General features: G+C 40.0%; 1 protein-coding gene across 1 annotated transcript in view; it reads left to right on the forward strand.

The window, feature by feature from the left end:
• Positions 1 to 22,865, forward strand: part of LOC126106334 (tetratricopeptide repeat protein 27) — a 115,114-nt gene that overhangs the window by 62,223 nt on the left and 30,026 nt on the right. Inside the window, exons 10-13 of the mRNA XM_049912583.1 lie at positions 6,079 to 6,252; positions 12,046 to 12,198; positions 16,795 to 16,956; positions 20,473 to 20,643. Of these exons, the coding sequence (XP_049768540.1) occupies positions 6,079 to 6,252; positions 12,046 to 12,198; positions 16,795 to 16,956; positions 20,473 to 20,643 (660 nt within the window). The remainder of the gene's footprint in view (positions 1 to 6,078; positions 6,253 to 12,045; positions 12,199 to 16,794; positions 16,957 to 20,472; positions 20,644 to 22,865) is intronic.

Raw genomic sequence — 22,865 nt, forward strand, 5'->3', positions numbered from 1 at the left:
ATTGGGAATCTGTACATACAAATGTGCACATTTTTGTATGGTTCACAAAATTTGGATGATGTCTTGTTTCTTTTATGACGTAATGTAAGCTCTTTTAATGTTTTACACGTACGAACATATGGGCCTCCTATGTCGTCGTAGCTGCGAAAATGTGGTAGTGCGTGTCATCTGGCGCTCTCTGGCAACTGCTGAAATGAACCTATTTCTAACAGGTCACATGAAAATATTGCGAATGGTGGTTTGAAAAGTGTTCCTTTCAAAGTAAATTTCCTTTTACTCATTTTGAACTATGTGCGAGAATGTACAATGAATTTCTTAAATCACAGAGCGTTTGACTCTCGTTTAAAAAGCAACTCTTTGAAGACGAGCCATTTGGAAGAATTTTGTGTCAGTATCATCAGACATTTATGTCATTATTAAAGAGTTTACTGGCACATTTGTGTGGTATATCTTAAAGTGTAATATGTGCAAAAAAGATCAACATTATGTGTGAAAGCTTCTCTTGCTGCATATTGACCTTCGAGACTAACATTATATGTGAAAGTGTTACTTTTCCTGTAGCAACACTATGTATATTAATTTAAACCATTAACTTTTACTGTTTGTGTGTGCGTGCTACTTAAAGTGATGTTGATGTTGGCCAACTACATCATGTGTCCTATTTTCTGAATATCTGCTGTCATCAGCTGGAGAGATCACATGACATGAGCTATGAATGGCTTACAAAAGTGCATCGCAATCTCGATTTCAGTACTTCAGAAACTAACATGCGGCGTTTGGTGGAATTCGAATTTATACTTCTGATGCTGAGCCGCCATAGGCACAATTAAAAAGATTCACACGATCATAGCTTTCGGCCATTAAGGCCTTTGTCAGCAGTACACACACACACATACACACACACACACACACACACACACACACCTGCAGTCTCAGAGAGCTGAAACTACACTATCTTTCCAGTTCAGCTCTCTGAGACCGCAAATGTGTGTGTGTGTGTGTGTGTGTGTACTGCTGACAAAGGCCTTAATGGCCGAAAGCTATGATTGTGTGAATCTTTTTATTGTGCCTATCGCGGCTCAGCATCTCCGCTATACGGTGAGTAGCAACTTTCCTTCTCTCGTATTATTACATTCCATTTTGGATTTTCCATTGTTTTAATTTATACTTCTGTAATTTGAAAATATGGAGCGTACATGTTGCTGCATATGAAAGATCTTTCCAAAATGTGTTTTCTTTTTCCCTGAATTTCGTTTTATAAAGTGCTGGGAAATTGTACGCCCATGTATAAAACCATAACCATTCCAAGGATTGATAAGTTTTACAGTTCTGAGGGAAAATATACTGTCACTTAACATGGAAAAAGTGTGTTTTCACTCGGGAGAAAGTGTATTTTTAACTGGGAAAAATCGAGAATTTTTTTCCTTGTCCGCGTATACATCCTGAGATACCTGCTTACAGAATGAAGTGATACTTGTTACAGCATGATGACCAACAACAATATGGTATTGTTGCCTTTTGTGCTGCATAGAATGACCGTAATGGTGAAGTGAGCAATGAAAGTGGTGTTTCAGGAGAAGGATTAATGCTTCCTGTGGAGGCAGTGCCACAGCTGGAAAAACTAATGGTTTACCTGTAACATCAGCCAGAGACAGCTCCAGCCAAACTGTCTACACCATTGTGCTGTTCTCCATTGTCTCACGTGTCGAAAACAAAGTAAATTGAACTCGAGTTGAGCAATTAAATGCGAGTATAGACTAAAGTACCTATAGAGTTTAAGCGACAAAAAAGTATTTCTTGTTAGTGCCAAAATAAAAGGTTTGTATATTGCAGTACATATAAAGAGTTTTTGCTTTTGGTAGAGTATATCCAGATTTTTCGTGATGCAGATTGCCACGTAGTCATGGTAAATGAGGGTCTTGTTTAAAGCCAAACAAAGGGTCCCCCGAGGACAAGAAACATCCCCTCCTCCTCCATGTCTCCAGTCTTCTGGCTATTCGTATACAATAACTTCCTCTCCTTTGCCAACCTCTTTGCCTCTTATCAACACGTACATACAATGACCTCATTTACATGTTGGAGGTATTCAAGCCTCTACAGTTTTCGCCCCCTACAGCTTCTTCTAATGCACTATGCAAGTTATCCCTCGATGTCGTTACAGATGTCCTGTAATCCCCCCCCCCCCCCCTCCCCTCCCCGTCCCTGGCTAGCCACTGCTTTCCACATATTTTCTTTCCTCACTGATTCTCCAGTGGACAAATTGACTTTCCATCTTATCCATTTTTTAAACACCTTTCTTTTCTACAACATCGCTAATTACTCATTCCTCATCCCGTCTTTTCAAATTCTCAGTCCTTGGTTCGCTTCCGTGCAATGTTGTGTGCCAAATGTATATTTCTCTACTTGTACTAGTCACTCTTGTATCCTTCTTGCTTTATCCAGCATACTTTATTTTGCTTCCTAGCTAGCAGAATTCCTTCACTTCTGCTACGTGGTCCTCAGTTTTAATGTAAGGAATCGTTATCTCGTTTCTGCTACTTCTCATTACTTTTGTCTTTCTTTGGTTTATTCTCGAACCAAATTCTATACTCGTGAGACAGTCCATCTCATTCAACAGGCCCTGTAACCCATCCTCACTGTCACCAAGGATAACGATGTCATCAGCGACCCTTATCATTGTTATCACTTTTAACTCCACTCCTGAACATTGCTTCTTTCACGTACAGTTCGAACTATCGAGCAGAATATCTGCATCCCTGACTTACACCCCTTTTAATACGATCACTTTGTTCTTTGGCTTCAATTTGTATTGTTTCCTTTTGGTTATTGTACATGTTGTATATTACCCATTTTTCCTTGTAGTTCATACCCATTGGTTTTTTCTGGACTGACAGATCCTATGCAGATGTGTTGGTTTTTCTTAAGTCTTGCATTCATTATCCGTTACAATGTGAGAACTGTCTCTCTAGTGTCATTACCTTTTTAGAAGCTAAACTAATCGTCATGTTACAGGTCCTCAATTTTCCAGATGTGCCAGCTCTCCCGATTTAAGCGGGAGCCTCCCGATTTTTCCTTCTTCCTCCCAACCGTGAAGACCGATCTCCCGATTTTCAGAGCTGTTTAAATACTTTCGTTATTATTTGAAAATCCTGCACCTTCATGAAATTCAAAATTGCCTACTCTCTGTGCCCAATTTAAAAGGGGATGCCACTGGAGCTAATATTGCTGATCTTCTACTTTCAGCTTTATGGGAATTCCGTATTCCATCAAAAAACTGTCTGGCTTTTGGTGCTGATAATCCTCCTGTAATAGTAGGGCTAGGAAAGGGTGTGGCAGGATGTTTGAAGCAAGAAATTGCTAACTTAATCGCTGTAGGCTGTTCTTGTCGCCTAATTAATCTTGCTGCTGAGAAGGGGGCAGCATGTTTGCCTTTAAACGGTGACGAAAATATTATTGACATATTTTATTATTTGGAAAGGAGTGCAAAGAGGAAAGAAAAATTTGTAAAGTTTCAAACTTTACATGACACAGAAATGAGCAAAATTCTGAAACTTGTGCCTACATGATAGTTATCGTTGAAAAGATGTTTAGATAGGATTTTGGAGCAGTGGGACCCTTTGGTTGATTTGTTCAAGAGTGAAATTGTAAGTAAGGATTCTGAAGTGGAAATTTTGAAGAATTATAAAATTCCAAAACACACTCAAAATGTTGATGTGTCTACTTCATATCACAAGTCCAAGCACTGTGAGACGATTTCACCACACTCCTCACATAAAATAATAACCCAATTATCAGTTTTACAGGAAACCATTGACACTGTGGAATAAGCTTTATCATGAGAGAAATGACTGTTCATGTTTATGTCATCAAATTTACATACATCTTTATGCCTTTTCCTTTCGAGTTTTATGCCTATCTTTGAGAGCCCAAATGTGGTTCTTCAGTCAAGTGCCCCACATATCCACTTATTGAAGTCAATTTTGAAGGAACTATTGAAGAATGTGATGGCAAGATTTGTGAGACCACTCATTATTAAAACCTTCAGCTCTCTTATTGATGAAGATTATCACACTCAGCAAATCAAAAGGATGATTGTGGTCTGATGATAGGGAATTCTACCTTTGATTTGGTGACCACTTTGAAGCCTGAGGAAAAGTCTGTATTCTTTAAGTCTGTAAGAAAATGTATCCACTCAAAGATGAAGTTTTAATGCATGCAGAAGTTGCAAATATTTCTACAATTGGCAAAGCATCATTTTCCAGCCTTAGATTTTTCATAAATAGATTTCCTAATATTCTGACTAGCAAAAGTGAACACTTAGATACAGAAGTTGATATTCTCCACACTCAGTTCTGTAACTTTCAGCTGGAAGAAGCCAACGTGGCAGCAGAGAGAATTGATGTTCAGTGGCTGTTGGTAGGTGAGATGAAATCGGCTGATGGGGTTCTTCAATATGATAAACTTGTAAGGATGATGCTGGCTATTTTGTCAATTCCACATAGTAATGCGGAATATGATAGAATTTTTAGCACAGTTATGAAGACCAAAACTCAGTTCAGGTCCATGCTTTCAGAAACGTCTTTGGAGAAATTTTTAACTTTAAAAGTCAATTCAAAAAGGCACGTGCCTTGAGCAGAAATTTAGTTCAGAGTTTTTGAAGGCTAAGTCAGCTACGGGTGTGATGAATAAGTAACTACTGCAATCAGACAAATTCAGACTGATAAACTATTCAGATTATTTGCTAAGCCTAACATGTACAACCTGTACAAAATTGATTTAAATTGGGGAAAGATGTCTTACGGATATAAGATGCCATGCAAATATGGGTTGCGTTATGAAATGAAAATGTGTGATCATTTAACAGTGATTTATTCATGCAAAAACTGTGCTGATGTCAAAACAGAAATCTAATATACGTTAATTTGTTTCCTCGGATCGTAATTTCAAACTGTAATTCTCTTGAGTGCTTCACTTGAACGTGTGAATCCAAAGAAACCTGCAGAGCTCATCATTCACGTTGTTCAGCATGTTGAATGGTAAATTATACAGTCCGAATGCTCAGATATGTCCATTATTTAGTATTTACATGTAAATAATAAAGCAAATGTAATTGAGTTGTTACAGGTATTGAATTATTGCAACTTTAATCATCAGGGATGTGTTATAATTACAATAGTACACCGCTAACATTCTCCTGATTTTTCACTTTTGAAAGTTGGCATGTCTGATGTTCTCTTCCACCCCTCAGTATTTATTCGTGACAGGAATTCAGATGTCAGGCAGTTAACGTAAGTGTACATTAGATTGTACACATTTACTATAAAAATTGTTTGGTTGCCATTTCCAACTGATTAATTCAGAAATTCCCAAAGAATGTTATCTATTTTTTGCCTCGTTTGATCGCAAATATTTCGAAGCTCTGTCAGACGTCTTACATATTTATCCTATTTCTTCTTCTGTCGTTTCATCGGCCTTTTGTGCTCTTAGTGTTCACACTTTTGCTTTTAATTTCATCTAAACTTGTTTTGAGTTTTTTGACAGCTGAATCTTTGTTTCTGACAATCATTGCTTTTCAGTTTTTCATCACGTTAATGGCACTTTCTATATGAAATAGAGAATGAAGAAAGAAAGCAAAGAGATGGGTGGGAATTCTTGACTCCCAGCCCCACAGGGCACTGTGGTAATGCAATGACGAAAGCTGAACAGAGAACAAATGGACATCATTCCTCAGTACATCATTCCTCAGTACTGGCAAGCTGCCACTTGCCAGTCACTTAGATTGGTGAACTCCTGGAATGATGTATCCGTGTCTGTCATCCGATCTCAGATCGACTCGACACCAATTTGAATTGAGAATTGCTATTCGTGCAAGAGGTGGCAGCTCTTTGTACTAAAGTTTGCACCCTGTAAACCCGATTGTACTCTATATATACTCAATAAGTAAAATTCTGTTGTCTGCTAATCCTCCCGGTGTCACACTTTTAATGGCGAGCAGTGTTTTTACTTTGGTACTGGACGTGTTGTAATAGCAATCGGTCTTTGCCTCTGACGCGACATTCTGGGACTTCCATTTTACAGGCTGCCGAGATAGTGAGGCACGAGCTTCAGAAGAAGGAGACGGTGAAGCTGTGGTGCCTGCTCGGGGACTCGACAGACGACCCTGTGTACTACGAGAGGGCCTGGGAGCTGTCGGGACGGCGCAGTGCGCGTGCCCAGCGCCACTGGGGGCTGTTCTACTTCAACCGCAAGCAGGTAGGGCACGGCCTTTCACCAAAAACTATTTATCGCCTTCGTCTTTCCATCTGATACAGATCAGTGTGGCAATACTGTAAGGGAACATTTATTACCCCCATCAGAAGTGGGACCGTGTGTGAAAGCAGCCATGTCATATACCAACTCTGCTCGAGTCGTTGCACAGCTTTTCATATTGGGATGACTACCAACCAACTGTCTATTAGTGTGAATGGCCACTGCCAAACTGTGGCCAAGAGTCCAACAGTATTTGCCCCATCTTTCGTATCACCTCCTCCCAGTTCACATCCCCTGACTCTCATTGTATGCTGCTCCCTGAAAACACATCCATCAGCCTTTTCCCCTCTCTGCTCCTCTTCTTTTTGGCTCCCCTCCTCCTCTGTCCTGCTCCCTCCTCCCGCTCCCCCTCCCTCCCACTCCACCTCCTTCCCACTCCACCTCCCTCCCACTCCACCTCCCTCCCACTCCACCTCCCTCCCACTCCACCTCCCTCCCACTCCACCTCCCTCTCTCCTTCCCCCTCCCCTCCCAATGCTCCAACTTGCAGCCTTGCCCTGCTGCCTTCTATCCTTTTATACCCGGATCAAAGTAACAAAGTGATTGACAGTGAAACCACAGTTGACCCTGGAATTTGCCGATGTTGTCGGTTCGCCGACATGTGCGCGCGCAGTATGGATATAGCAGCAACAGATGTAAGGTTCCTTACTGCCTTCTCATGCCGCCTTTTAATGCGCATTACTGAGTTCGTTTTACAGGATCATAATATCCTCGTGGCTTAACAAACACACTCCTGTGTATAAAATAATACTGCATTCCAATTATATGTATATCCCAACAGAATCAACAGGAAGCACACTGTATTTTACAGTAATCAGAATTAATCGTTTTCAGTTGTCAGATTCGATACAAAAGGGGTGTTAAAATGGATCTGAATCATTCGTGTAAATACATTAACAACATTAAAATTATATAAACAGCTTGAGTACTTGCCAATTACTGTAGTATGCATGCAGAGTGGCATATCTGTGCAGAGGAGTATTCCTTAATAATGAAGTGAGATTTATTATACAACTGCAGTAAACAGAGTTCAGTCAAAAATATGACACAACACAAAAATAAAGACGAATTAAGATAAAGGCTATGTGCCATTTAGTTCAGGATCACTTTCTTCCTTGACACTGTCGTTATCTGAGTTCTGGTCCATGGACTAGTCTCTGGAATCGCCTTACAATATAATTATATTTTCAGCATTACGTTCTAAGCTAACTTTGCTCTTCCTTGCTTCCCTAACAACCATTTCTGTGTTGCATACAACATTATTTCACTTCCCTGGCATTATTTGTGCCACTGCTTTCGCTAACAGTCTTTGAATATCTGCTACTGTGTAGCTTTTGTTATTTGTTGCCATGCAATGTTTGATCTGCTCCCAAATCATTTCAATGTTGTTGAAATGGCAGTGGTATGGTGGAAGCCTAAGAACCCTGTGGCCACATTCATTAGATACCTCGTCCACAACGTACATGCTATGTTCATAAGTTCTGCCTTACATAAATTGTCCTGAATTTTAATGTTGTGCGGTTTCAACCATTCAACAATGTCAATCTCATCTGTTGTCATCGTTGGAGCTTTATTTTTAATAATTAAATGGTATGGGGCATTGTCCATTACAATGACAGATGGCCAGTTTAATTTTTGCAGTAGGTGCCCCTTGAACCATTTAAGAAAACTATTGTGATTCATCTCCTTGTGGTAGTCATGTTTTCCTCAATTTGTAAACAAGGAGACAGTTGGGCCCTTTCTCACCAGAACAGCAGAACTTCCACATTTGCTGTCATCTGTCCAATCTTTCTGACAGAATGGTTGGCATGAATCCATGTTTTGACAAACCACAAAATGTCTTCAAATGGCACTTCAACATTTATTAAAAATCGGCAACGACATGCTGTGCTGTCACCTCTGTCTCCATTATAATTTTGCGTCCATTAAATTTTTTGTACCGAAAACCGAGGGCCCTGACAACCATTAAGAAAGTCGTTCTGCTGACACTGAATAACTTTGCCTCACGAAAAGTAACGAACAGCTTTTTTGTTGTCGGGTGTTCTTTTGTCTCGTAATATTCATATATGTGGTGACGAACAGCATCTTATTGTGACGAAGAGCATCTTGTCGAGAAGAGTCCAAGTTTGTTAATCGTGATCCTGTCGCATTTTTATCAGGTGTTCGCAGTTTGGGTGAACCGTGTTCTTCCCCTTCTGCACAGTATTTCTTCTTACAAATTTTAATGACAATATATATTGAATCTTCAAGGCAACTGCAGTTCTTTTGGCTACCATCATTACAGGCAGTAGAGTTGCACCATTGTGTCTCTCCTTCTCCAAATATTCGTGCACCGAGCACACAAACTCAATTTCTGTCCATGCAAAACTGAGCAGATCGCTGAACTTTCCATTTGGCTTCCACACTTTTTTGCACACTTCCAATACAGGCTTCAGACATTCTGTTGCACAAATAAACTTGCCATAGAGAAAGAAATCAGATAACAATACAGACCGCAACTGTTTATGTTAGTGGCCACAGGCGTCGTCTGGGGGCTAGCTATAGCCGCTACCTGCAGTAACAGAGAGATTTGACAACGATTGGCTGGTCGGTGGTAATAGCCTTCTGATCAGCTATACGTCAATCACTTTGTTATTCTCATCCGGGTATAGTCCCTGCATGCTCTGCCAGGCAGCAGTCTTCTTTCCCTCCACTCGCAACCAGCTATCCCTCCCCCTTTCCTGTCTCATTCCAAATTGCTGCTTTTGTTCAACATAGCAGTTGCGTCTGGGCAGATAGCAGGTGTGTGTGTGTGTGTGTGTGTGTGTGTGTGTGTTTTCCTTTCTTTTCTGAAGAAGGCTTTGGCCAAAAGCTCATTGTGTAATAGTCTTTTTGTTGTGCCTGTGTGCAACTCAATGTGTCTTTATGGTGAGTTACAATCTATCTTTTCATAGCTGTTGATATTCCAATCTAGAATTACCATTATATGATTTTAGAGAAGACTCTGGCACTACTCAAAGTAATGGTAGTGGTCCTGAATATGACACTAGGAACAAAAATAGTACCCGATTAGATGTATATATACTGCTCAGACTTGCACAGGAAGAAGTGAAATGTACAACCATAAAAATACACTGCTGCAGGGGGGGGGATAGTACACCGATTTTGATCCAGTGGTGACATATCCACCTGGGAGTAGTAAGTGGACTAGTAATGATTACAATGTCATCCACCTACAGAAAGTGTAGTGGCATAGTTACCTGTGTGTCCCCTTAATAGGGACTACTAGCAGCCAGAAGGCTCAGTGTGGTCCAGATGTGTGAATCAAGCAGGCAACCATGCTACTGGGACACACTCGTGTCTCCTACAGCCAACTTAGCGAGTCTGAAAATGCCGTGGTGTTCGGCGATGAAAGCAGATTCTGCCTGCAAACGAGTGGTTGTTGTTTGTGCATATGACGTATGCCGGTGAACATTGTCTCGTAGAGCACATTCATCAAGACACAGTGGCTCTACCCAAGGCGTTATGGTCTGGGGTGCAATAAGCTACAACTCTCATTCACCTTTGGTGTTTCCTGTTGTTATTGCCAGTAGATGAATTCGGAAGCTGCTGCAGCATTTTTATTCGAGCAGCTTTTCGTTTATGTATGAAGCTAGTAACTGTTCCCGAAAGAACAGGTACCATTGACGACCGTGCAGCTTCTCTAGAATAAATGGTAATTAATCGAAACCCTCAGCTGCTGACAGGTGTTGTTGATTTACCTCAATGAGGAGCTGAAAATGTGTGCCCCGACTGGGACTCGAACCCGGGATCTCCTGCTTACATGACAGACGCTCTATCCATCTGAGCCACGGAGGACACAGATGAATAGTGCAACTGGTGGCGGGGCACATTTTCAGCTGTCCCCATCGAGGTACATCAACAACACCTGTCGGCAGCTGAGGGTTTCAATTAATTATCAGCTTTTTGTTTGGTCTCACGAGGTTGAGTGGATCCCATTCCAGACCTCCCTACCTCAGACAGACAAAGTGGTACCGGGATCGAACTCAGGTCTTCCTGCATCGAAGACAGCGATGCTATAGAGGCAGTCTGTAGATTAAGATAAAAAAAAAATCAGTTATCTAAGTGACAAACATGTAGCCATGTTTTCACAGATAAATTTTATCTTATTCTTAAGCCTACTGACAAAGTCCATATCATGATCAGTTATTGTGAACATGATAGGTGGAACATGCAAAAAAAGTGAAAACACTGTGCCAGTTGAGTGCTAAACACCCCAACTACATGGTAGGTAGTTATACTTGGATTGAAACAACATCATGAATGACATTTTGCATCGAGTGGTAGGGGTGGCCTATTGTAGCTCTTTCTCGAGTGCCACATGCTGTTTCACCTGTTTGCAGTTACGAGCAGAGCCATGTAAAATGTGGCTGGCTGTGCATTGGCAACGTTGTCCTCGATGCTGCAGTCTGTTAGTCACAAAGTTATTTTATCCAAGGTACAGCTTTGTTCCTTCCACTGTTTGTAATCTCAGATGGTGGTGTGCCACATACTGATCTCGTGCCTCATCAACCTGCAAACTGAGTGTACATGTAGTAGCAGATATTAAAGGAAGTGTAATTGGCAATTCAGGATTTGCACAAAGGCTAGTTGTATGCTAACATTGTTCTACACCGTAACAAAAACAAGCCGGCTTATTGGAATGGTTTTACTTTGGGCTTTCATGCTGCAACCTAGTCTCATTCTGATTATCATTGTTCCTCTGGATCAAATGATTCTTTCAAGGATAATTTTTTCATGGGAAGGCTGATGTTGGGAGGGAGAAATGGCTTCTACTTTTCTTAATGGTCTAACAGTAAAAAGTACAAACTCGGGCTGCAAAACCCACTTTCTGACACGATTGATATTCAGATTCACCTAATGTAGTGTTATAAGGTATTTAGTTGTAAAATAAAACAGCATCTTCCAGTAGTCTATGCTAGAATGGAACTTGCACTCTGCAGCAATGTATGTACTATTTTGAAACTTTGTGACAGTTTAAAAGTTTTTGTTGGCCCAGGAAAGTTTTTGTTCACACACAACCCACAAGGAGAGAGAAAAAAGAAAACACACCTTAAGAATGTCAGCTTGTTTTCATATTTTCCACTGTGGAGATGTCTATAATTGTAAAATTGACTTTTTCCATATCATAGCAGGGGAACACTATTATGGTCTATGAATATACAATTGACTGATGCAAGTTACCGACTACGCTACATGGGAACAACTCTCAACCCAACCTTACAGCTTCAGTTCGACCAGTAGATCTTGATAGCTTACAAAGTTTTTCTTTATACCTTGCTGGACCTTCCTTTCTTTCGGGAAAGCTAATTCAGAAAGATATGTTGAAGACTTCCATTGAAGTTTGAGAATCAGAAAGGATCTGCCGGCCAAATTGAAGCTGCGAGGACGGGTCGTGGGTCGTGCCGAGATTGCTCAGCTGCCAAAGAGCCGCTTATGACGGGTGATGTTCTGGGATCGAGGCACGGCAAACAGTTCTAAAATACCAGAAAGTTTCAAGACAGATATTCATCATGCATCATCTACACCATTCTCCTCTTTATACTTAAGATTTTATTGTTGAACATGTGCATCATTGCCAGACACTCTCGTGTACTTAACTTTATTGCACCAATCTTCCTTGGCATGCTACTGCTTACAACAAAAAAGATGTTCAACTGCAGGTATTGCAATGAAATTGTGTGTTTTATGTTTCAGTATGACAAGGCCATTCAACATCTCTCAAAGTCCCTCGAAATCAACAGCTTGCAGGCAGGTCTGTGGTCCAGGCTCGGTTTTGCCTGCCTCGAGGAAAGCCAGTGGGACATGTGTGCTACTGCTTACCGCCGCTACTGTGCCCTCGATAATGAGGTAGTTATTATGGCAGTGTCATGTACCTGTGTACATAAAACCCAGAGTGCCACATGACACCCAAATTGAAGCTTATCTCTATTTAGTACTGAAGTGGTACTGTTGAGTTCTGTAGCTAGATAATGAAGTGAGTGAGAATTGTTTAGTCCTGGGGCTTTGGTAAGTGCTTCATGATGCATCTGTTTCTCTGACACTCACTCACTCACACACGCGCACATATCACACACACACACACACACACACACACACACGTTTTGTTAAGCAATAGCTTAATCTCGTTGTGTTTTGAACACTGAATACACATCTTACCACAGTTACATTCTGTCCCATAGTTTTCTCATAGGGCGACTTAACTACAAAGTAGAAAGGTAGCAAAACACATAATTGAAATGAAAAGTAATTTAATTTTTTCGATGTGGGCATTTGTTTGTTTAATAGTTGTGCAAATGTGGTGGTGTACTGTGTAATACTACTAACATTTCGTACACTAAAACACAATTATTATTCAGCTAGAAATAATATGACACATAATAACGTACTGCTGAGGACATATTTTATAGTATCAAAGGATGGCACAGTATTATTTTTCTGGATACTCTGTCACAGAACAGAAGCGGTTCTCAAACAAGTAATGTTTTACTGATAATTTGTATTTAACCTTATCTGCTATTATTTGTATGTATCTGAGTAACGGCATTACACAGTTTGATTCTAGGATAAAGTATGCCTTTTTTGGAATAGTGCTGTATTTACCTGCTGAACATACACATCATCCATCTATCTTGTATAGAAACTGTGCTCAGATTGACAGTGTGAGATATGATGATCACTACTGTTCAGTTTTTCTTTTACAGTAATTACATTTTGTAATACTTGTTTGCAGGGAAGGGGTAGACATTTATTTTCTGTGAGTAGTCACCTACATGATGTTCTTTTGTCTCCTTATTTTTTTTCCTACAGTCTGAAAGATTTCTTGCTTCCTCCACAGATTCACCAGAATTCTACCCCAGGTTTCAAAATAGAGTGAGCCTAAGCAGAATACGTAGTCCTGAGATTATTATGTGAGATACAGTTCATTAGGGCTGTTATAATGAAACATGTATTGTGCAGTTTATATAAGCTACATGTGTGTATGAAAGCAATCACCTTGGTCTTCACTCGCATAGTTGAAGTTGTCATATATATATATATATATATATATAAAAATATGGTTATAATAGAAGGAAACATTCCACGAAGGAAAAATATATCTAAAAACAAAGATGATGTGACTTACCAAATGAAAGTGCTGGCAGGTCGACAGACACTGTCTGTCGACCTGCCAGCACTTTCATTTGGTAAGTCACATCATCTTTGTTTTTAGATATATATATATAAAAAGAAAGATGATGAGACTTACCAAACAAAAGCGCTGTCAGGTCGATAGACACACAAACAAACACAAACATACACACAAAATTCTAGCTTTCGCAACCAACGGTTGCCTCGTCAGGAAAGAGGGAAGGAGAGGGAAAGACAAAAGGATTTGGGTTTTAAGGGAGAGGGTAAGGAGTCATTCCAATCCCGGGAGCGGAAAGACTTACCTTAGGGGGAAAAAAGGACAGGTATACACTCGCGCACACACACACACATCCATCCGCATATACACAGACACAAGCAGACAATTGTAAAGGCAAAGAGTTTGGGCAGAGATCATTTTGTCCTATATTGTTACTGGTGACAAGAAATAGTGTCTTTATGCTAGCATAAGGAAAATGAAGGAATGCTTGAGCCCAAACAAAGCAGCAACTCCCCATACAGAGACTTGCGTGCATCCATAAAAGATGTTATGAATCTGGTGGGACAGTGATGGTGTGGTGTACTGTGAACTGTTTCCTAGGTGTGACCATCAGTGGTGCTGAGAGTTATTGTCAACATCTGAGACGTCTTGCAGATGCAGCCCAAGAACAAGAACCAGGAAGACTGCGCGAAGTAATGCTAGTACGTAATAGTGGCCACCCGCATCCTGTTAGACTGACAAAAAACACTACACAGGAGTTGAGTTGGGAAGCCATTCTGTACCAACCTTATTCACCCTCAAATTTTCATCTTTTCTGCTGTCTATTAAACTACTTTCAGGGAACTTCCTGCATGAAAATGTGCTCTGAAGTTGGCTCGATGAGCTCCTTATCTGAAAAACCATGTGATTTCTGCAGTCACAGAATCGAATGGTTACCCAATCATTGGCAAACCGTTTTAAATATACACACACCAGAAAAAGTTTAGCATCACCCCGGTTCCCAGAACTCCTGAAGATGGACATTGACTGTCAGTATTGACCACAGACACAGTCCCTTTGACTATTCAGAGATGTCACTAAACCTGCCCAAACCATGCATGAGCAGCACCTGTTAGACAGAGGGGGTCCGACAGCCGATCAGTTCCAGTCATTCCACCAGGAAGGAGGTACACAGCTTGCGTTGTGTGTAGTTCAACCATGCCTAGACGGTCAATACCACGGTTTGATCGTGTCCTCATTGTTACTTTGTGCCGGGATGGGCTTCCAACAAGGGAAGTGTCCACGCGTCTTGGAGTGAACCAAAGCGTGTTGTTCAGGTACAGAGGAGATACAGAGACAGGAACTGTCGATGACATGCCTTGCTCATGCTGCCCAAGGGCTACTACTGCAGTGGGTGACCACTACCTACAGATTATGGCTCGGAGGAACCCTGACAGCAACGCCACCGTGTTGAATAGTTCTTTTCGTGCAGCCACAATATGTCGTGTCATGACTCAAACTGTGCACAATAGGCTGCATGATGCGCAACTTCACTTCCTACATCCATGGCGAGATCCATATTTGCACCCACGACACCATGCAGTGCACTGCAGATGGGCTCAACAATGTGCCAAACGGACAATTCAGAACTGGCATCACGTTCTCTTCAACTATGGGTGTTTCATATGCCTTCAACCAGACAATCGTCGGAGACGTGTTTGGAGGCAGCTCGGTCAGGCTGAATGCCTTTAAACACACTGCACAGTGAGTGCAGCAAGGTGGAGGTCCCCTGCTGTTTTGCGGTGGCATTATGTGGGGCTGACGTACGCCGCTGGTTGTCACGGAAGGTACTGTAATGGCTGTACGATATGTGAATGCCATCCTCCGACCAGTAGTGCCACCATATCGGCAACATATTGGCGAGGAATTTGTCTTCATGGACAACAATTCACACCCCCCATCGTGCACATCTCGTGAATGACTTGATTCAGGATAATGACATTGCTCGACTAGAGTGGCCAGCGTGTTCTCCAGACATGAACCGTATCGAACATGTGTGGGGTAGATTGGAAAGGGCTGTTTATGGATGATGTGACCCATCAACCATTCTGAGGGATCTAGGCTGAATTGCGTTGAGGAGTGGGACGATCTGGACCAACAGTGCCTTGATGAACTTGTTGTAGTATATCACGATGAATACAGGCATGTGTTAATGCAAGAGGACTTGCTACTGGGTATTAGAGGTACTGGTATGTACAGCAATCTGGACCACTACCTCTGAAGGCTCACTGTATGGTGGTACAACATGCAGTGTGTGGTTTTCATGAGCAATAAAAAGGGCGGAAATGATGTTTATGTTGATGTCTGTTCCAATTTTCTGTACAGGTTCCGGAACTCTTGGAACCGAGGTGATGCAAAACTTTTTTTGATGTGTGTATTATTGATGACAAGTCTCTGTTATCTGTATCAGTTGTGTTTATTAAACTTGTGAAAAAACGTTACCAACTTGTGCACTAATGAATGTCTGTCTCACCGTGTGGTATTATTACTATTATTATTATTATTATTATTATTATTATATATGCGCTCCCTTTTGGACTGTAATCACCTATATTTTATTAATAAACATGTAAACATGAAGTTGTATTGAAATGCCTGAAAAGTTTCTCCTAGATAACAGTATCCAGAGTATTATTGTGTTAGTCACACTGCACTCTTTCATGTCATACACTGATGAAAACTTAACTCACTTTCTTGCCTTTATAAAGTTTATACAACTGTATGTCTCTGACTTGCCCCTCTCCACCAAGCAAAGGGGCAGTCTGATATACAAATTTTCTTTTATGTATTTTAATGCATCGCTAGTGGCCCGGTGGTCTAGCAGGTAGAGCAGTAAACTATGGTCTTGGAGGTCCTGGGTTCAATGTCTGCTAGGAATGGGTATTTTTCTTCTTTACAGTCACCCCCCCTCCCTCCAGGATGGTCCCAGGTCCACTCAGCCTGTCATCAAATGAGTACCGGAAGATCATTCCTGGGTGTAAAAAGTACCTGGGCCACCACGCTCACTGCCCACCCCCTTCTAGTGCCAAAGTGAAGGAATCGATACCTGGTCCTAAGCTCGTGCTACAGACTTTAACTTTTCATTCACCACTGCAGAATTTATTCTGATTTACTTGATAGCCATATTAATTACCTTTTCATTTTAATCTGTACTTTACTCTCAATAAATTGTGCAACAGAAGTTGTAGTGTTGGTTCACCAGAAATGATATTTGTTTCAGTGTTTCTACCATTCACGTGAAATCTTACTTAAGATAATGCTACATTTTTTCCCTCCAGAACTTCGAGGCTTGGAACAATCTGGCGAAGGCCTACGTAAAACTGGGTCAAAAGGCTCGCGCCTGGAAGGCACTGAAAGAAGCTCTCAAATGTAATTTTGAGAACTGGAAAGTGTGGGACAATCTCATGATTGTGAGCACTGACTGCGCAGAGTTTGAAGATGTAAGTATAAACCTTGAGCAATTTCACTACAGTGCAACAATGTTCACATTTGAATCTCAATACATTGGGCATCAGAGCAAGTTGCATGTGTGCTGTTATTTATTAACTGTTCTCTGTTCAACTGTTATATTAATTCTCTGTGAAAAACTGAGCGTTTGACAGTATGTGCCATTTTGCCACAAAAGCAGCCGACTGCTGAAGAAGATACGTAGTCACACAGATGTTACTTATGTTTTAGTGGTCACCATGACCAGATATTGCATTGGCTTCAAGGATAAATGTCACGTTAATGGACAGGGAGAGGCTAAGGTGGTAATTGTGTTCTATTTGTAGCGAACAATCAACATTTGTCTGGAATGATCTATAAAAATTACTGTAAACACAAATCAGATAAACAAGTGTCAGTTTCCGCTGTCTGCAGTCAGGTGCAGTTATGTGGTTGGAGACAGTGGGCATATGTATGTGAGTTGTGCTTGTCTGAATGTCTGCATGTTCTCTATTTTGGAAGAAGGCTTCTAGCCAAAAGCAGAGATGTTTAGTTGTCTTTTCGTTGCACATGCCTGTGACTCAACAACTGCTCTGTAATGTGAATACCGATCTATTCTTTTCCTAATATTTTTGTTATTCCATCCTGTACTTTCCATCGGTTGATTTTGTAGGGAGATGCAGGATGACTTCGACACAATTTCTGTTTGATGTGATCGTGGCAGCTTCCTCTAAATGTAGAAAAATGTAAGTTAATGCAGATGAATAGGAAAAACAACCCTGTAGTGTTCAAATACTATGTTGATGGTGTGCTGCTTGACACAGTCATGACGATTAAAAATTTAAACATTATGTTTGGATTAAAGATATTCATTGAAGCAATTCGAAGGTGTGCTGCTAGATTTGTTACGCCAAGTTTGATCAACATCTGAGTATTAGGAAGATGTTTTGTGAATTCAAATAGGAATCCCCAGAAGGAAGCCAATAGTATTTCCATGAAACACTATTAAGAAAATTTTGAGTACCAGCATTTGCAGTTGACTGCAGAATAGTTTTATTGCCTCCAACATACATATTTGATTTATATGAACACGAGATGAGAGAAATTGGACTCGTACAGAGGCATATAGTTCCATCACCCTGTACTGTAATGTGGTTTGTGGTGTGTGAATTTCCTCCTCATTTTCAAAAATTCAAATCTTTGTTCACAGTCAGATATCAATATTGAAATTTTTACAGTATGTTGCTACCAAATAGGTGTACAAACTGTGCAAAAATCATATTTTTATATTTAGTCCCACGTGAGATAACTAACCCCAAACTTTACAAAAAATGAAAATTTTCAAATTTCAAAAATTCATAAAAAATTAAGGAAAGATTTGTAAGTGTTCTTGCTCTATATGAGGCTAGTAGTGTATGATATCTAACTATAGGAAAAATAAACTCTCATAAATCACTCCTTGTTTGTTATTTTTGGGCCTAAAAAGTGGATTTTTGACAATTTGGATACCAAACTTTGGAGGTCATTTTGACTGATTATTTTTGAATTTAGGGTATTTTGTGTAATAGACAATGTTGTAGAGGACTCTTTTCTAAAAATAATCATGTCAATTGCTATGTTGTAACTTACTCCAGTGCAGAGATATTCATATTTTTGCTAATGTCTGTAAACTGAAACATCGTTGCACACTTACAGATGAAAATGGCCACCATTCAGTAAAAGTGAAAGGTATAACTTTTTAAAAAAAACTGTTTTGAACTTCTCAATTATAGGGTAATCACATAAAAAAAATTAAAATATTTAAAAATGGTCAAGCAACCAACTTAATTTTTATTGGACCACTTCATTTGGATTGACCCATGTCCAGAAAGCAAGTACCATTTCATTCTATGACCGCTGCGGTACTAGTGTCGCTGGTCCTCACATTTGCACTTTTCTTTCTGGTTCATTATCTTTCCACTTATGTCATGACAGCCAGATTGTATTGTGTTTACATTTGTTAGTAATCCTTCAATATGTTTAGGACAGTCTCTGAACCTGCCAACTGTGAAGAGCATTCTGTAATCCTTTTTTGAACACAAAGAACGTTAAGCCAAATTAAATTCTTCGTCAATTTGTAGAGATTTATGGTGGAAATGTAGTGTTTGATGGAATGGTTAGAAAGTGGGTGAGACAGTTTAATGATGGACGAACAATTGTTCATGATGAAGCACAGAGAGGTTGGTCTTCTGTTGTCAGTGATTATTTGGTTGAGAAAGTGAATGAGAAAATTTGTGAAAACAGACATTCCACAATAAGAACGCTTTGTGTTGAACTTCCATAAATTTCAAAAACTGTATTGGATGAGATTCTCATGAATCACCTAAATTTTTGTGAATTGTGTTTCTGTTGGTTTCCGAAAATGCTTACGGATGTCCACAAGAAGTGACTTGGCAGTGCTTTGACATTTCCTACCCGATACAGTGATGAGAGTAGATGAATTTTTAAACAGATTTGTGGCTGGTGATGAAACTTGGGTTCGTCATGTCACTACAGAATTGAAAAACTGTCAATGGAGTGGACGCACTCATGATCCCCCCATAAAACAAAATTCAAAACAATGTTGTCAGTGCAAAAAATATACTGTGTTCTGGGACAGTATTCTGCTTGTTGAGTTTCTTCCCATAGGTGAAACTACCAATGCAGTACAATAATGTGAAACACTGAGGAAAAACTTTTGGCACACAATTTAAAGTAAAAGGTGTGGAATGCTCAGTCAGGGCATTGTGTTGCTTCATGACAGTGCATGATCCCACTCTGCTGGTGTTAATCAAAATCTTATTCAAAAATTCAGTTGGGAGCTGTTCAATCATCCACTGTACAGTTCCAGTCTTGCACCTTCTGACTACAACTTACTCTTGAACTTGGAGGCGTTGTTTTGGAGAAGGACACTTTGACAACTTTAATGATGCAAAAAATGGTGTTCAGCAGTGGATATCTTCACTGGCAGAATTTTTGTATGAAGAAGGCATAGAAAAATGGTTTTACGCTATGATAAATGTCTGAAAAATTGCAGCAACTGTGTAGAAAAATAGTTTAAGAAATGCTCTTTCTTGAAAAATAATAATAATTGCTTCGGGGGGGGGGGGGGGGGGGGGGCAGCTTCTCGTATAACTTACCACGTTATATTTAGCTGGTGCAAGTGCAAATAATATTAATCAATACAGTCATAGTATTGTGTTTGTACAGTGATTTAATTTAATAGAGTCACTTCTCTTTTTATTTCTGTATTCCTTGACTCATTTCACATTTTTGAAGCTTCTCTTTCATGACGCAAACTACATAATGTGATGAATGAACGAAAGAAATTTTTTGCTCTCCTACCATATTGTAAAACAACATTCATTACTATAATTCAGAACCACATTAGTGTGCTAACAATAAGTAAATAATATCCGGTAAATAATATCCAGTCTGATGAAAAAAGATACAGTGTCACATGGATTTCTTTGCTTTTGCACTACCATTTTGTTGCATATTTCTCACTGCAGGTCATACAAGCATATCATAGGATATTGGACCTCAAAGCTAAGCATGTCGATGAGGATGTCCTTCGGATCCTGGTGAAAGCAGTGGCAAACAACCTCCCAGATAATGCCGGTGTGCCATCACGGAGACTGATAAAGGCTGCACTGGGTCTGTTTGGGCGTCTTACAGGACAGGTAAAAGAAAGGAGTTGCTAACTGTCACTTAGTGTTACCTGTAATGTTGCTTTATTTGTTGTCCTAAGTCATATTAATTCATATGGTGTGTATTCATTTATTCTAACAGATTCACTGCCCTCTAATAATTTTTGAAACATGTCAGCTAACTGTTGTGCAGATTGTGATGATGTATGCTCAACCATTAAAGCAAGCTCAAATTAGGTAATATTTGCTGTGGTAGCTCAGGCCAACAGCAAATGGTTAGATTTTAATAGTGTAGCAAAGACAGGGCTGTAGAGTGTCCTCCATGTTATTCAGTCTGTGCACTGAGCAAGCAGCAAAGGAAGCCAACGAGAAATACGGGAAGGAATTAAAGTTTGGAGAGAAGAAATAAAATTTTTTATGTTTGTTGATGACATTGCAAGTCCTTCATAGAAGGCAAGAACTTGGAAGTTTAGTTGAACAGAGGGATAGTGTCTTGAAAGGAGAATGTGAGACAAACATCAACAAAAGCAAATCAATGGTAATGTTTTGTAGTCAAATTAAATCAGTGTATGTTGAGGCAATTAGATAAGGAAATTAGGCTCTAGAAGTAGTTGAGAAGTTTCGTTTTTTGGGCACAAAATAGCTGACAGTGGCTAAATAAGGAGGATGTGGAGTGCAAACCAACAAGAGCAAGAAAATCATTTCTAAAAATGCAGGAATTTGTTAATGTCGAATATAAATTTAAATATTAGGAAAAATTTTGCACAGTATTTGTCTGGAGTGTAAATTCGTATGGAAGTGAAATGTGGACAATAAACAGTCCAGACAAGAAGAGAACAGAAGCTTATGAAACGTGGTGCTAGAGATAAATACTGAAGATTAGATGAACAAAAGGGGTAACTAATGAGTCAGTACTAACTGTCACTTCCCAAGCTATCAAGGAATCACTGAAATTGCTGATGGAAGGAAGTGTGTGAGGTAAATATTGTAGGGGAAGATAGAGACATGAAATGACTTCAGTCAGCAGTTTGAAATAGGTATAGGCTGCAGTAGTTAATGTAGAAACAAGACTCACAATAGAACAGCATAGAGGGCTGCATCAAATCAGTCTTCAGACTGAAGACCACTGGAACAACAACAGTACGGAATGTCACTTGCACATAAAAATTTATTTAATGGTAATTTTGGGTGTAGAGCATCAATTTTTAAGTTGTTTACAACATGTAGGTACCTGTTTTTCCTGCCGTATCCAGCAGGGTGACGTCTTCAACAACCACCAATATTTTGACAGGTGAACACCTTGTCATTTTCAAGGCAAAACTGCAGCAAGTAAGCACCGTGCAAGTGTATTTAAAACATGAGTTTTCAGGGCAATTGCAGAAAGAACAACAAACTTACCCCCCTCCCCCTCCACACACACACACACACACACACACACACACACACACTCACTGTAAATACTAGTGTCACCACACAACCAAAGATCACTGATGCCAAAAGTTATTGATAGTGAAAGTAGTGAAAATTAAAAACTAGCATTAACTCAGTCCCTATGGTTTTTGACATGGGGGAGAGTAGGATTCCATGCAGAGTTTAAGCAGAAACCTCCATCTCTATTTGCAAGGTTACTTGCTAATTTAATCTCAACTGCTTCATTAATAACACTATCCCAACTGCTGGAAGTGCATGCTAAAATCTCCATGCTGTTATATTTCATAGAATTATCGGTGCTGAGACTGCTAACTCCGAGGCATGTTCCTTGAAGTCTTCCATTAACAAATTTACAATAATAGTGACAACAGCCTTCCCATCACAATGCCATCTGTCTGCTCGTAGTACTGCTCATTGAATAAAAAGAATTGGAAGTCAACACATGTTGAAATAGATTTGTTAATTCAACACCAAACCTAATCCTCAAACAACTGTAACACGACATACAGAGGAATACAATTGAAGAGAGAGACCACATCAAAACTTACTAGAATATCAGAATCATTCAAATGCTTTCCCTCTAGTCAATGTAAGGAATCTACTGTGTTCCTAACATGATGCTCACACTGACCAACTATTGGGCTCAACAGAGTAGCAAGGTGTTTTGCTTCACAATATGTTGGAAATCAGTGTTACTCACAATCAGATTCACTTGCACAGCACTTGCTTGCTGCAGTTTTGCCTAAAAAATGACAGGATTGTCACCTGTCGAAATATTGGCAGTTGTCAACAGCATCACCCAGCTGTATTCCCGAAAGGTATTT

This window comes from Schistocerca cancellata, chromosome 10 (assembly GCF_023864275.1).
Source record: "Schistocerca cancellata isolate TAMUIC-IGC-003103 chromosome 10, iqSchCanc2.1, whole genome shotgun sequence".
In the NCBI taxonomy this organism is placed as follows: Eukaryota; Metazoa; Arthropoda; class Insecta; order Orthoptera; family Acrididae; genus Schistocerca; species Schistocerca cancellata.